A 13,894-nucleotide genomic window follows, 5' to 3' on the forward strand; every position below is an offset into this window, starting at 1 on the left:
ACCCCACGCTGCCTCCAGTCCTCCCTCTTACCTCCAGGAGTCTGTAGAGGTGTTCTATGTGGCTCTTCTCCCTCTCCTTGGAAGGAATCTCCGTCTCTTTGAAATGGACGTACTCATTGTAAAGTGCCTGAGAGGAAGCATTCGTCAGAGTTAGGTCGATAACACTGTCGACGCCAGAACACACCGTTTTAGAATCTCCCGACGCAACCAGAATATCTAAGCTCATCAATTCTTCCCCATTTCTCCATTCCTCTCCTTCCTCCAGAAACTACCACTTCCTTCCTCTCCTCCCTCTATCCTGGGTTCCTCACCTTGAGCTCCACAGGGTTCTGAGGGAAGCTCTTGTTGGCCATGAGGGCCATGTGCTGCTGGCTCCATTGGAGCAGAGAGGAGAACCTGGCCTGGTACTCTGACCACCTCTGGTCCACCTCCTGGAGATGGGGAACGAGGGAGGACCGGTGACATGATGATGGAGGGATGGGAAAAGGGAAGGAGAGAGAAAGGGAAATCATTCTCACCACTGTCATTACAATACTGCTGATACTGTAAAGACAACTAGTTCATACTGTCTAAATGAGTCAGGAACTTTATGGTTCACTGGTAGAAACTCGCAGTCTGGTGGAAGACTGGAGACCGGTGAGAGCAGTCTATTAATATCTCTCAATGTAAAAATTGGTTGTGAGACGGCTAACGCACGTGTGCAGCGATGCCCTCTCCTCCCTCTGGGATCTTGGGGAAGGCGTCGTAGATGGACGACACGTAGGTGATGACCGACTTCTCATCTGGAGACGGCACATCCACGTCTGATGGAGGGAGAGGAGGATCATACACGACGGTTTAGAGACATTAACAGAAACAAAAGAATCCAACAAAGAATAGAGGGACAGAGTGAATGCTGGGGACCATGGTTACCTTCAGCGTCCAATAGTCTGGTGACCCCCAGTGACTCAGCAATCTCAAAGGCCTGCTCCAGGTTGTCACGGTTACTCTGTCGTGACACCACCTCCATATCTATCAGGTCTGGCCTGGAGGGGAAACAGGTGGGTGGTCAAGGAGTGTGTGTGTGTAGTCATACGTCTATCTGCGTGTGTGTGTGTGTGTGTGTACCTGTATCTGTGCAGTAGGGCGTTGAACATGCGTCCATTGCTCCAGGAAGAGGAGAAGTTGGTGCAGCGCAGGCCAGGGTAGCCCTCGGTGGCCTGTTGGCTCCATATCAACAGCTTCTCCTTGGCTGTCAGGTCACCAGACTCACCGCTCACGTAGATCTCAGAGATCTGGAGGGAGGGAGAAGAAAGGGAGCTTAGACAGGGCTGGGTAAACACACACACACACTCATAAGGCCCCTACAGTCTTCCTGACAACAGAATGGAGAAGAGAAAAGATGGGGAGTTGAAGGAGCTGGGTAGACACACACACACACACACACACACACACCAAGGTCCTTGTATACAGAAGAGTAGACGAAAAAACAAACACACAAACCAACAAATACAGTGCTTATTCATGGCCCCATTCCTAATGATTGACACACACATACGCACACACACACACAACATAACACACTTACTAACACGCACAACACCATGAGTTGGCAGAACAGAATGCCACTGGGTTTCATTCAATCTGATTAAACTTGTCATTTTTTTCCACATCCTCCAGCTCTCGTTTCCAGCTCACCAATAGCCTTTCACTCTGTGCCACTGCTTGTTCTTTCATCCCCTCTGTCTTCCTCTCTCTTGTCTCGCTCTTCTTTGAGACTACCCATCTCATTAGCTCGTTCTCCCCTCACTAGCCTAACTCACTGTCTCCCACCTTCTGTCTCCCCCCTCTCCCCCTCTCCCCTCTCTCCCCCCCTCTCCCCCTCTCCCCCTCTCTCCCCCCTCTCCCCCTCTCCCCCCCTTTCTCCCCCTCTCCCCCCTCCCCCCTTCCCTCCCCCCTTCCCTCTCCCTCCCTCCCTCCCTCCCTCCACTCCTTTCCACACACTGTGCACATTGATATCGCTTTTGTCCTTTTCTCTCTGTCATCAGGCTTCCCTCAAACACTGCCTCGGTTTGACCAAACCAGCTCTTACTCCACACTGCTTTTCATTCTGGGGCACTACGTAACCCCCGCTTGGGCCCTCCTCCCTCTCTTCCCTCCACCCTCTTTCTCGATCCGTCCAGCCTGACAAGAGGGAGGAGTGATGTGTATGCAGTGGCTTCCCGTGCCTGGTTCCTGTCATCAGTATTCCTCTGTCATCCCTCCCCGTCTCCTCCTCCTCCTCCGCCCTCACTTGTGTCTCTCTGGTGTTAATATAGAACAGTGTGAGAGTCCAGAGAGTGCCAAGAGACTGCAGCAACAGCCAGTCGAGAGAGTGGGGGAGAGAGAGAGTGAGAGAGAAAAAAAGAGAGAGGAGTGGTGGAAGAGGAGTAGGGGCAAGGGTAGAAGCGTAAACAGACTTCCATAAACTAATTAGATCAACGTACTGCGTACACACCGTACTGCATACTTACACACCACATGCCAATCGAACCCACATCTCTCTAACACACACACAAACACACACACACCCCTCCCTGGCGTGAGCGTCTTACAGTAAAGATGATCAAAGCAGGGTCCCTATCTGTCCTGCTCTGGCCCGAGCCCTCTCACACACACACACACACACACACACACACACACACACACACACACACACACACACTGGTACCCAACAACACACATGCAAACATCCACTCACCGACATAAACAAACTTTTAAATGAGCCGCTTTGACGCTCTCTCATACATACACTCATGCCTCATTCAGACAGGTAACGCACATCAGAGCCATCAGGACTTAACAACCCTGAGCAGGAATAGTGTGTTCACCAGACTAGGTCAGAGACACACGTCTATTATCCAGTAAGACAGAGTAGAGGGCCCTGAGGGGCCCAAACTGGCCCCCATGACTGGGAGGGGTGGATGGAGAGGGATTAAACAAGGACAGTGTCGGAGATGGAGAGAGCTCAAAGCGGTAAACATTGGGGCAAAAAAAGAACAAACGCAAATGGGGGATGGGGGGGTCATATCGGTGCAGAATGAGAGATGAGGAGACTTCCCTTAGGGAAGAGATGCAGAGGAAAGGCTGATGAATGCGCATCTTAAATCCCTGTTTATTCAGATGAGGGTATCACACACACAAAGGCGATACATGCTGTCGCTGACAGTCTGTGCTGACACACACACACTCGCACACACACACACACACACACACACACACACACACACATCCTCTGAATGAAAGCTAGAGCGGGATGAATCCAGGACCATCGATCGCTACCTGACGCAAGCACTCGTAAACGAGAGCCACTAAGGAGAGTGGGCTCTATGCCGACAAGTGTGTGTGTGTCTGTGTCTGATTGCATGTCAGTGGGTTTCTTTTTCTCCATGACTCAGCAGTTCAAACAGTCCAAACAGACAGACAGCACCACAACATGTCATCACCTAGACCGCAGCACGACAACATGAGCCCCCTACTGATACTGACAGGAATTTTCCAATAGCTCTAGAATGTAAATACACAAAGACAAGCTGAGATCCATCTCTGTGTGACTGACATGCACCAACACACTCTCTCTCAGTAAGTGTGTCTCCTGCACAGCCAGGATTTATGGCGCATGTGTCTAATGATAGGTTTGGGGTTAAACTACTACAGTCTAAAAGGTCCTAGTGATGAACAGCAGACTGCTGCAGAGCGGTAACGAGCCCATTCAGTCCCTCCGTTTTCTCCCGGCGTTCTGCCCGCTTTCCCTACAAATAACCTCCACCTATTTCTACCGCTACTGTTACAGAAATCAGTGGAGAGCCGGCAGGCAGGCAGACACATGCTGGGCATAGAGTACTCTACACAAACACACACACCGTTTACATAGATGGAGCAAAGAGAGAGACGAGGGGAGAGATTGGATGGCCTGCGGGAAATAACGTGTAATGGGGAGGAAGGTGGGAGGGAGGGAGGGGGAAAGACAGAGAGAGAGATGGTCTGTGCTCTGTTGATTAGGCTCCTGGGACCATGTCAGGAAGGATGGAAATAAGTAAAGAGCCTTCTGCAGGGCTGATAAAGTCAAACAGGACACACACACACACACACACACACACAGAGAAATGGTGAAATTATTGCCAACGACCAAAGGTGCAATATACACACCGAGACAAAGACACACATTCATAAATGGTTCCAAACACATAAACACACCCACACACCAGCAAACAAGCACAGACATCCATGCACCTAAAAATGAGAAACACACACTAGTTGAAACATTCATAAATGCCTCCCACACACACGCACACACACACACACACACACACACACTTGGCAGCAGCATAAACCACTCGTACATTAGTACCCTTCCAAATCAGAGAAAGGGAGGAAGAGGGATCCGATGGAAAACGGTGGCAGAAACAGAAAGAAGGTGGGAGAAGGAGAGAAGGGAGCGGTTCTTTAAAGAAAGAAGGAATAGGAGAGGAACAGAGGTCAGAGGTCAGAGCCAGAGAGAGATGGAGCGACCCCCAGACCCTGACCTGAGGCAGCGGTTTGACCCAAGGAGACAGAGGGCTATCCCCCATTGAGTCCAATCTCTCTGAAGAGCTGCTGGTTATCCCAGCCCAGTCTCTCTGAGTGGCGCCCCCTGCCTCGGGGGAAGTGAGTGGCAGGTCGCTGGCATAGCCCGACTCCTGGATGGAGGGGCCCTCTGGTGTTTGAACTGGTCCTGGTGTGTCCACACTGAACTCCTTCACTGTTCCAGTTTCCTTTTTCAGAGTGAGTTTGGTGGTTATGCTGAGCCCAGCAGCAGCCATTTTGGCTGTGCTAGTATCTTCCATTTTGGCTCCCCTGGAGTCAGCCATTTTGGCTCTGCGTTGGTCCACCTCAATGAGCTGGACTTTGAGGATGTTCCCTGTCACGGGGGAGGGGGTGGGCGGTTCCGCACGCACTTCGACCTCACTGTCACTCCCCCCCCTCCAAACGGGGGAGCCATAGTCACTGGGGTAGACTGTCCGCACCACACACAGCTTGCCCCCCGCCTCGCGGATATGGACCACCCCTTTGTGCTCTCTTTTCGTGGGCGTGTCTGTGGCCACATGTCCTCCTCCTCCTCCTCCATCCTCTGGTTCCTCGCTTTGTTTTTCCTCCTTCTTGGGCCGGAGGATCCAGGGTCTCTCCAGAACTCCCTGGACCTTCTCCCGGACGCGGCACACTCTCCCCCCTCCTGGAGTGGTGCTTCCCAGGGGCAGTTCACCTGGGGCTGGGCTGCGTGTCTGGCCGGGAGCCCCTCCCTGGCTGCTGGAGGTGGACGTGGTGGTTCCGAGAGGGCTGCTGGTGCCGCCCCCTCCCTGCCCCTCAGGCTGGTAGAAGCGCCTCCTCCACGTAGGGCTGGGCTCAGGGGAAAGTTCCAAGATCCGGCTGCCCCCCAACCCCCCCATGCTGGCACTGACAGAGTCAGTAAGCAGAGCGCTGGGGGGGTTGGCTGTGGAGAGAGGCACTGAGGAGTGGCTGGTGGGTTTGTTTACCGAGTCACTAGTACTGTCATAGGCCGAGAGCCCCGTGTCTGTGACAGTAGCCCTCTCTTCGTTCTCCTCCTCCTCCTCCTCTTCCTCCTCTCCTGGCCTGCAGCTTCCCTCTCTCTCCTCCTCCTCCTCTTCCTCCGTCGCTCCCTTCGAGCGCCTCTTTCCTTTGCGTTTCCGCCGGAAGCGGAGGCGTCTCTTTGGGGAGAGGGGAGGAGCGCCGCCAGAGCCGGCCTCCCGGGGGGGTCTCACACACCCCAGAGAGCTCCCCATGTCAGGGACGACCAGACGGGGAGAACGCGGGAGGGAAAGAGAGGACCTGGGAGCGAGGGACTGGCAGTTCCCCAGAAGAGGGTGATCCGGAAGATACAGAGACCTTATATGACACCTGACTGCTGTCCAGTCGAGTTAGTGTTAGCGCCTGCCGCTGTCTTATCAGGCCTAGCGCCGGTCAGTATCTCCAGCTGGCTGACGGCTGTGGGTGAAGACAGGCAGTGGGATATAGAGAGGTCAGTGAGACAGGTCCGCTCCGAGGGTGAAAGGACCACTGCGGCCACCGGCCTGTGTGTCACAGCTCTGTCTGCAGGCTCTCCTCCTCCAGCTCTCCTTCTCTCTTTCTGTCTCTCTCTCTCTCTCTCTCTCTCTCTCGCTGCAGCAGTTCCTTCCCCCCCTCGCTTCACAGCTCAGGCACTGCTTTGGACCGCCCCGCTCGCTCGCCCGCCCGCCAGCCAGCCCTCTGCGGCCCCCTCCCCTCCTCCACCTGTGCACCGCCTCTTCAGTCGCTCCCTCGTTCCGCTGAGGAGAGGGACAGGCGGCGGCTCCCAGAGGGACTCCAGTCACGTCAAGGACACGTGTTCTGTCAGCACAGCAGGAAGAAAAATAGAACCAAGTCTGGATGTGTACAGGTCTGGTGGGGTGAGGGGGGGGGGGGGGTGGGGGGGGTGTCCCTCTTGGCCTTGACAGGTGGAGTAATAGTGGTACAGCAGAAAGACAGGAAGTTGACCAGAGGGAGAGACTGGGTGAGTGCCCGTCCTTTTCAGCCCCTTCCGCAGTGGTCACACTCACTCACTGTGCGTTGACCCTGGAGCCCCAGCAAGGACCAAAACAATGCTGATGAGGCTGATGAGGCTCGATGATGATGTTGGGAGTCACTGTTCGTCTCATCCCCCTCGTTCTCAGGCTGTGAAGCTCCATGGAGTGTGTCACACGTACAGGAGGAAAGCTGCCGTGCGCACACGCTCAGTCACAAGCCACAGTGTTTTGGATGCCGTGTACCCTGTTGCTCTGTGCGTGCTGTAATCCAAGTGTTGCCCACAGGGCCGGTTCATATAGTATGGATAGTCCTTGCTCTGTGTGAATGTTATGGCAGAGGGAGCAGGTTTACGGGCAGCCCGGGTGGGAGCAGCAGCAGTGGTTGTGGTTGCGGTCGCGTTGAAGCCTCGGTAGTAGCGCGGGTGTCTCGTTCTGCCAAGGCAGCATGCTAGGACCCAGATTGTCAGTGGGCGGGAGGATAACGCGCAGTCAGCCAATCCACCATCAGCTTGTTCCAAACTCAATCAAGGCACATGCCATTGCCGCCCCCAACTCTACACCTTACACTCACTCTCTCAGGAACATGATTCCTCCTGCCAGTTGAGTCGAAGTGTGCTGTGACGTTCAGATCAGGTTCTCACGTGGGTTCTGGCTAATCTCCTCCGAGGCGCCGCTGGGGTTTCAGATGTGAGGAACCCCTCCTGGGTCAACGTGAAAACAACCATCAACCGATGTTGGAATAACGTAAGATTGACGTTGGATCAACTTTCAAGCCACCTTGAGTCAGAGCAGCACATAAGAGGAAACTGTGGTCACGTGAATACATGGTAGCATCAGAGATAACAGGAGGCTTGATGCCTCGCAGACAGACACACACAGGTTGCTACCTGTAGCATAGCATGAATGCTAGCATCGCACTGTCAGCAATGATCCTGTTATTTCAGAGTTGGATGACCCCCCCCCCTCACCAACCCACACAGCCCAGCTTCACATGCCTCTCCCCAGGATACCGGCTTTGATCGTTTCCGTCCAATCACCAAATCCAGAGTCCTCATAGCAGTCTGCAGTCTTTCAGACTGGTGTTTGCCTCCTCTCTGCAGCGTAGCGCCACGTCGCTAGCTAGGACAGTATCCACAGTTGGCAAGGGCACGGTATATTCCACAGGCAGAGTGTGTTGTGTCACAGACAGACAGACAGACAGACAGACAAGACGCCCTCTTTTCTCTCTTTTTTTCCTCCCGCCTGGTCTGGTCTGTGGAATCTAATTAGCCAGGAGGCTGGGCTGGTCTGGGCAAGGCTGGGTCTCTCTCCGTCCCGTGCGATCTTCACTGGAACCAGCCTACATTCACACACACCACGGGGAAAGGCTGGGGCTGAGGCTGAGGCTGGGTGTAGGTTCTGTTGTACCACACTCCATGGTTAAAGAACGAGATGGTCGGAAGAGGAGGAGGAGAAGAGGAGAGGATGGCTCCGGTTGAAGGGAAAGCACAGTTCCATCAGGCAGGCTTGGCTGAATTGATCCAATTGATACGGTACTCCCCAGCCATGTGTGTGAGCGTGCGAGTGTGTGTGTGTGTGTGTCAGAACGACACTGTGTGGCTGCAGGGAAGGGCGATCATTTGATCAGCTGAGTGTGAGCCTTCCGCTACAGTTTGTGTGTGTGCGTGTCTGTGTGTGTGTGTGTGTGTGTGTTGTATGCATGTGTGTCTCGAGGCCTGTAATTCCAGGGGAAGCCGGGGGCCCCGGCAGCTGCAGGCAGCCTGTATTCCTCCCTCCCTCGCAGGCTTCTCTCCTCTGTTCCAGCCACTGTTCGCTCGAAGACACCAGGCAGGCAGAGAGAACGGCTTTATCTCCAGACTGCTGCAGCTTCACATACTGCCGCCGCTCTCCCTCTCACTTTCTCTCTCTCTCCCTCCCTCCGCTTCTCTCCTCCTCCTATCCGCTTCCTCCTCGTTGCCCCCGTCCCTCCCTCCCTCTCTCTCTCTTTCTATCGCTCTTCCTGTCTCTCTTCTTCTCTCTCTCTCTCTCCTGCTAGGGAGCTCAGAGCTTTATGATGCCATACAGACTTTCTCTCTCATACATACACGCACACACACACACACACACACACAAACACACATACACACATACACACATACACACTCACTCGACCCAAAAGCTTCCCTGGTTGGCAATCAGCTACTGAAAACAAAGTCTATATCAGATTGTAGCATCAGTGCAATGCAGAGAGCAGCACCTTTATATCATTCTCCATCTCCTTCAATTTCTACCTCCCTTTCTACATCCCTCCCCTCCCCTGGCTATGCAGGGCAAGGAGGTGAGATGGAGAAAGAGAGAAAGAGGAAGAAAGAGGGAGGGAGGAAGGGATTTGGAGTATTAAAGCGTGTTAAAGAAAGGAAATGGAAAAAATGGTGTACAGGCCGTGGTCTGAAAGAGTTTGAAAAGATCAAGGAGGATCAGGGAAGGGCAGCCCACCATGCGATAAAGACAGATGGAGGTGACGAAAAGGACGGGGGGATGGAGCAAGTGGAATAAGAGACAGCTGTATGTTTCCCAGCTCAGGATCCATCGCTGTCAAAGTCAACCATCATGGTTTAGCACACCACCTTCACAACACGTGAGGTCTCACCCTCCCACACACTGACGTGCTGTGCTCATGTGAGGCAGTGCCCCCCCCCTCCCCCCCCGACCCCTTTAAGGCTTTAATTCATTCACTGGTGTACTTTCGACCCATCACAAACTGAAGTGTGATAGAAAACACACTGACAGAGAGAGAGAGAAAAATATGAATAAGTAAATGATTTTCCTCCACTGATGAAAAGATGAAGTCTTTCCTCCAGTGATGGAGGGAGGATGAATCTCTAATGATCCCCATATAGGAGACCAGACTCTAATCAGGTCTCCAGAGACCAGCTCCTGAGCCCCAGCCAGACCCCAGACACGCCTCGCCTCTAGAGACAACACACAACCCCCATACTGTACCAGTTACACACTTCCCAAATCAACTATACTATCTAGGATTTGGAACAGGCGTGGTTTGCTTCTCGGTGCTGATTTAAAGTCAGCTTCGTTTTCAAGGGCCTCATGATGTGATTAGTTGTGATCAGATCAAGCTGATCCAGGATCTGTCTTTTAGGGACAGCTTTCTCTTTGTCCAAGCTCTCTGCCTTTAACAGATGCAGGTCACATCTCTGCAGCTGTGATGAATCTGTTTAACTAAGGTTCCTACCAGGTCAAGAATTATAGGACGATTTAGAGCAGGCAAGCGCCCGGTCTAGCCAATCAGAAGCAGCCACAGCTCAGCTGGAGGTGGGGTTAGTAGCAGTCGTTCACACTATTGGTGTCGGTGTGCTCAATGGTGACCTCTAGTGGTCAAGGAGAGGCACTGAGGGGAGACTTGCAGCACTGTTGCATCAAGGTTACGGAAGCATTTCTAACTTTCAAACAATAGATGTTTAAAACCCAACCTCAAACATTTACTGTCAAATGTAGGTTCATTCTACAAACGTGTAGAAAAGGTTGATTCACATACTGTACATATGTCATGCAGCTTTTCACAGAAAAAAGTTAAATAATGGGTGCAAGGGACATGACAACAGTCACACAGACAGACAGGCAGCCAACCAGTGCAGCAATCATGTCGAAGTTGCAACCTTTTGTGCTTGTTTTGAGGCCCTGCTGAGGCAGAGTGTCAGCCCTGCAGGCCCTGCAGTCAGAGGAACGCCAGCTCTTCACTAACATGACATATTTCCAGGACAACAAGCTGGCTCTAATGAGACAAGACAGCCCATGTGAGGTCATAAGAGTTGGAACAATGACCACATCCAATCAGACACAGACTTCCTGGAGGCCAAATCCCTATGGGAACAGGGTTCCTGGAATGAGCAAAGGTTCTGTCATTCTCTCCCTCCACACACTCTCTCTCTTCCTTCACTTTCAGGCCCCATTCTATCCATCAGCTCTGGGTTACCCCCCCCCCCCATGCCTCTCTCCTCCCTTCGCTCACACCATTCTGCTGATTCATGCTGATGAAATTGGCTGCAGAGTCATGCGCCCCTGTCTCCCTGGCAACTGCCTGGCAGTGTCACCTTGTGTGGTGACGTCATCAGACTTATGACTGCTCACATTACCCCCTGGTGGTCAGACATGGAAGCTGCAGGGGAAACGTGGCAGTTGACCAACAGTTAAACCATGGTCTAACACTGTCATCTTCTTGGATTCTAACCCAATATCATTATTATATTATTATTAGTCTAAGTGGATAAGGAGTAGACATTTACAAAATATCTGGCTGTGATTGCATACAAGTTTCCCAGGTTGACTCATAGAGACAGTAGTTTCAGAGACAACTTCAGAGGGATGTTTCTGAGCTGAGGACAGAGAAAGGACCTTGACATGACTGACTTCACTCCAAACATGTCGTCCTTATGTATCTGCAGTCACACACAACCCTGTCTATCTGCCCGCTGGCCGCCGTGATGCTAACTCAGATGCTACCGCTAGCTACAGCAGAAGCTGCTTTGACCTCACGTACCAAGCTCCCAGGCTTTTTCCAAAACAAAACAGTACGCCATCTGAGGTGAACACACACACGCACACACACACACCATCATTCCTCTCGTTATTACTCTGAACACAGCTGTACTGCACTTCACGCCAAGTCATGTGTAAACACGACGACACACCCGCAAAACTCTTGATGCATTTCAACGACAAAACATAGTCCTCTCAGTCCGTCCCTCGCTCCCTTCCTCCCTCCACAACAACAGGCAGGTTGGCATCATCCTCAGGCACAGAGTAAAGCCTCTCATTGGCAGGGGCTTCTGAAGCCTAAATACTTTAATACAGTCTACCACTGGCACCAGAGTGGCTTTGAAAAATCACACACACTCAGTCTGAGCCATCAAGGACTGTGATAAAAACACTAGACAGTGGAGGACAAGAGGCAGGACAAGAGGCAGGTGGATACACATACACACACAGACACGCGTCACACACATCAACACAGTATGGTGCCCCTGCACCCCCAGAGCAGCGGAAGAGACAGCAGAGGTCAACACACACTGACCTGGAAGTGCAGAATGATGGTCCAGATCAGACCCAGGGTCAGTTTGGGGTTACCGTCCGTGATGTCATCGTTCCTGATGTTCACTAGTTTGACCTGGTAAAGGGAAACATGACCACAAACCAGTCAGGGATGACACATGAGGTGTCAGGTATGTGTGTGTGTGTGTGTGTGTGTGTGTGTGTGTATATAAATATATATGTGTGTGTGTCTTTCTATACCTGTCTCTGTTTGAGGAAGTCCAGGGCTATCTGGACGTTCTGGAGTCGGTGGAACCTCATTCGGCCTTTCTCTCTGGGCTGTACGAAGACAGGGAGTGAAAGAAAGGATAAATGAAGAGAAAGAGAGACCAAGAGAGTTGTCCACACAGCACACCATATTAATATCAATCCCAAATCAAATGCAGTGAGGGAAAATTCATGACCACTGGGGGCGCTGTCTTCAGCTGCAGTGAGCTGACAGACAGACGGGGGATGCTCAGAGCAGAGCAAGACACGCAGGAGCCAGTCTGCAAACCAGAGGGCATTTCTGCAAACCATGCTGTTTTACACACACCTAAACAGTCACACTCACAGACAAACACACACAGAGTCACACTCCCAAAACAGTATCCCCACACACACGTTTGACTTGATTCTGTCTCTTGAACACATGTACACACACACACACACAGTAAGCTAGGCAATGCTGACAGGAGATGAGTGCAGGATGGATGCAGGAGTGTGTGTGTGTGGTCACACTGTGCTGGGTATAGATGAGGGTTAGTCATCACTGCAGTCAGCGCTTTTGGGGAAGGTTGGGGGTGGGGAAGAGAGAGAGAGAGAGAGAGAGAGAGAGAGAGAGAGAGACAGGGAGAGAGAGACAGGGAGAGAGAGAGACAGGGAGAGAGACAGAGACAGAGACAGAGAGAGAGAGAGAGAGAGAGAGAGAGAGAGAGAGAGACATAGAAAGAGAGAGAGAGAGAGAGAGAGAGAGAGAGACATAGAAAGAGAGAGAAGGGGATGAAAAAATCCATGCCAGGGAAGAGAAAAGTAAGGGTGGGGGGAGGATGGAAAGGAGGGCAACTCTGGGGGCTTTCCTATAAGAGACAGGAGCCCTGGCCAAGATGCAAACACTGCCAGATGCTGCCTCTCTATCAGAGAGAAATCTGGGGCACCACCAGGCTCACTGCAGCTTACATGACTTGCAAATATGCATGCAAGTATGAGCAGGTAGAGGATGGATGGATGTATCATATAGGGGGTGTGTTTTCAGATACAGTATATAGGCAATACTGTATGGAAGCAGAAGCAGGAGTATATTTTAAGTGTTAAGGAACATGTGAAACTGCTCTTTTAAAAGTGTGTAGGGGTATATATACTGAATTGTACTGAATTTGTTTAAGAATGGATCGTTTACATATTTATTGAGAACACGTATATTCATGTGATCAAACAGAGTTGTTGGCACAGCACTCGCATGCTCAAACTAGCAGGTCTTCAGGCCTTATCTATAGGGTAGGGGGGTGAGGGGGGGGTGAGAGAGTATGGGGATGGGGGGGGTCCAAACGTACTCCCTGGGCTCCTTCCTCCTCCTCATCTTCCCCCCCAAGCAAGATGAGCGGGGGGGCGCGTGAGACACACACCCTCCTCAACGAGGGGGCACCTTTGAGCTGCTGATGTCAGGAAGGGAATACGGGAGAGGGGATGGAGGGCCAGAGAGAGAGAGAAAGAGAGAGAGGGAATTGTTTGGAAAGAGAGAGAATAAAAGAGCAAAGGACAAAATGAACAACAGGAGTTTGGGGGGGGTGGGGGTCCAAAGTAGAGGTAAAAACAAAAGTTAACCGGGTAGCTTAGATAACCTCCCACACACACAAACACACACACACACACACAGTCACTCCCTCCTTCAAACACACACACATATGTTCTCTCCTTGGGACACGGAGACTGTGCCGTGGTCTGCGCGTGGTGGAGGACCCCCGGTCTCCCTCCTCACACCAGCAGCTTCACAGTACATGACGACCCGACCATTAGCACAGTAGTGTCTCTCTCCTACAGGACCTCCTGCAACAAGACTGCAATGCAGCGGCTTCTCCAGGCCAGAGTCTGTCTAACAGCTGGTGGGCGGCTGTCCCTGTGGGGTATGCTGCTGTGCAGCACTGATGCATGACCGTGTGACAGAGCGTTGAGGTGTAACGGGGGTATGTGTGTGTGTGTGTGTGTGTGAGACTCACCAGGGTGACTCCAGAGAGGACCTCCAGCAGGGAGATGAGGTTGTGTCCATCCCTCAG

The 13,894-nt window shown here is 52.2% G+C and overlaps 1 protein-coding gene across 1 annotated transcript in view; it reads right to left on the reverse strand.

The window, feature by feature from the left end:
* The window catches only part of macf1a (microtubule actin crosslinking factor 1a), a 79,699-nt gene extending 73,888 nt beyond the window's left edge, over nt 1-5,811 (reverse strand). Inside the window, exons 1-6 of the mRNA XM_084696236.1 lie at nt 4,545-5,811; nt 1,108-1,274; nt 913-1,025; nt 697-803; nt 312-431; nt 32-127 (exon numbers count right to left, since the gene is read on the reverse strand). Coding sequence (XP_084552362.1) covers nt 32-127; nt 312-431; nt 697-803; nt 913-1,025; nt 1,108-1,274; nt 4,545-5,798 — 1,857 coding nt within the window. The 5' untranslated portion in view covers nt 5,799-5,811. The remainder of the gene's footprint in view (nt 1-31; nt 128-311; nt 432-696; nt 804-912; nt 1,026-1,107; nt 1,275-4,544) is intronic.
* Nucleotides 5,812-13,894: the final 8,083 nt, after the last annotated feature.

The sequence above is a fragment of the Hypomesus nipponensis genome, chromosome 4, assembly GCF_054491055.1.
Source record: "Hypomesus nipponensis isolate SF chromosome 4, ASM5449105v1, whole genome shotgun sequence".
Taxonomy (NCBI): Eukaryota; Metazoa; Chordata; class Actinopteri; order Osmeriformes; family Osmeridae; genus Hypomesus; species Hypomesus nipponensis.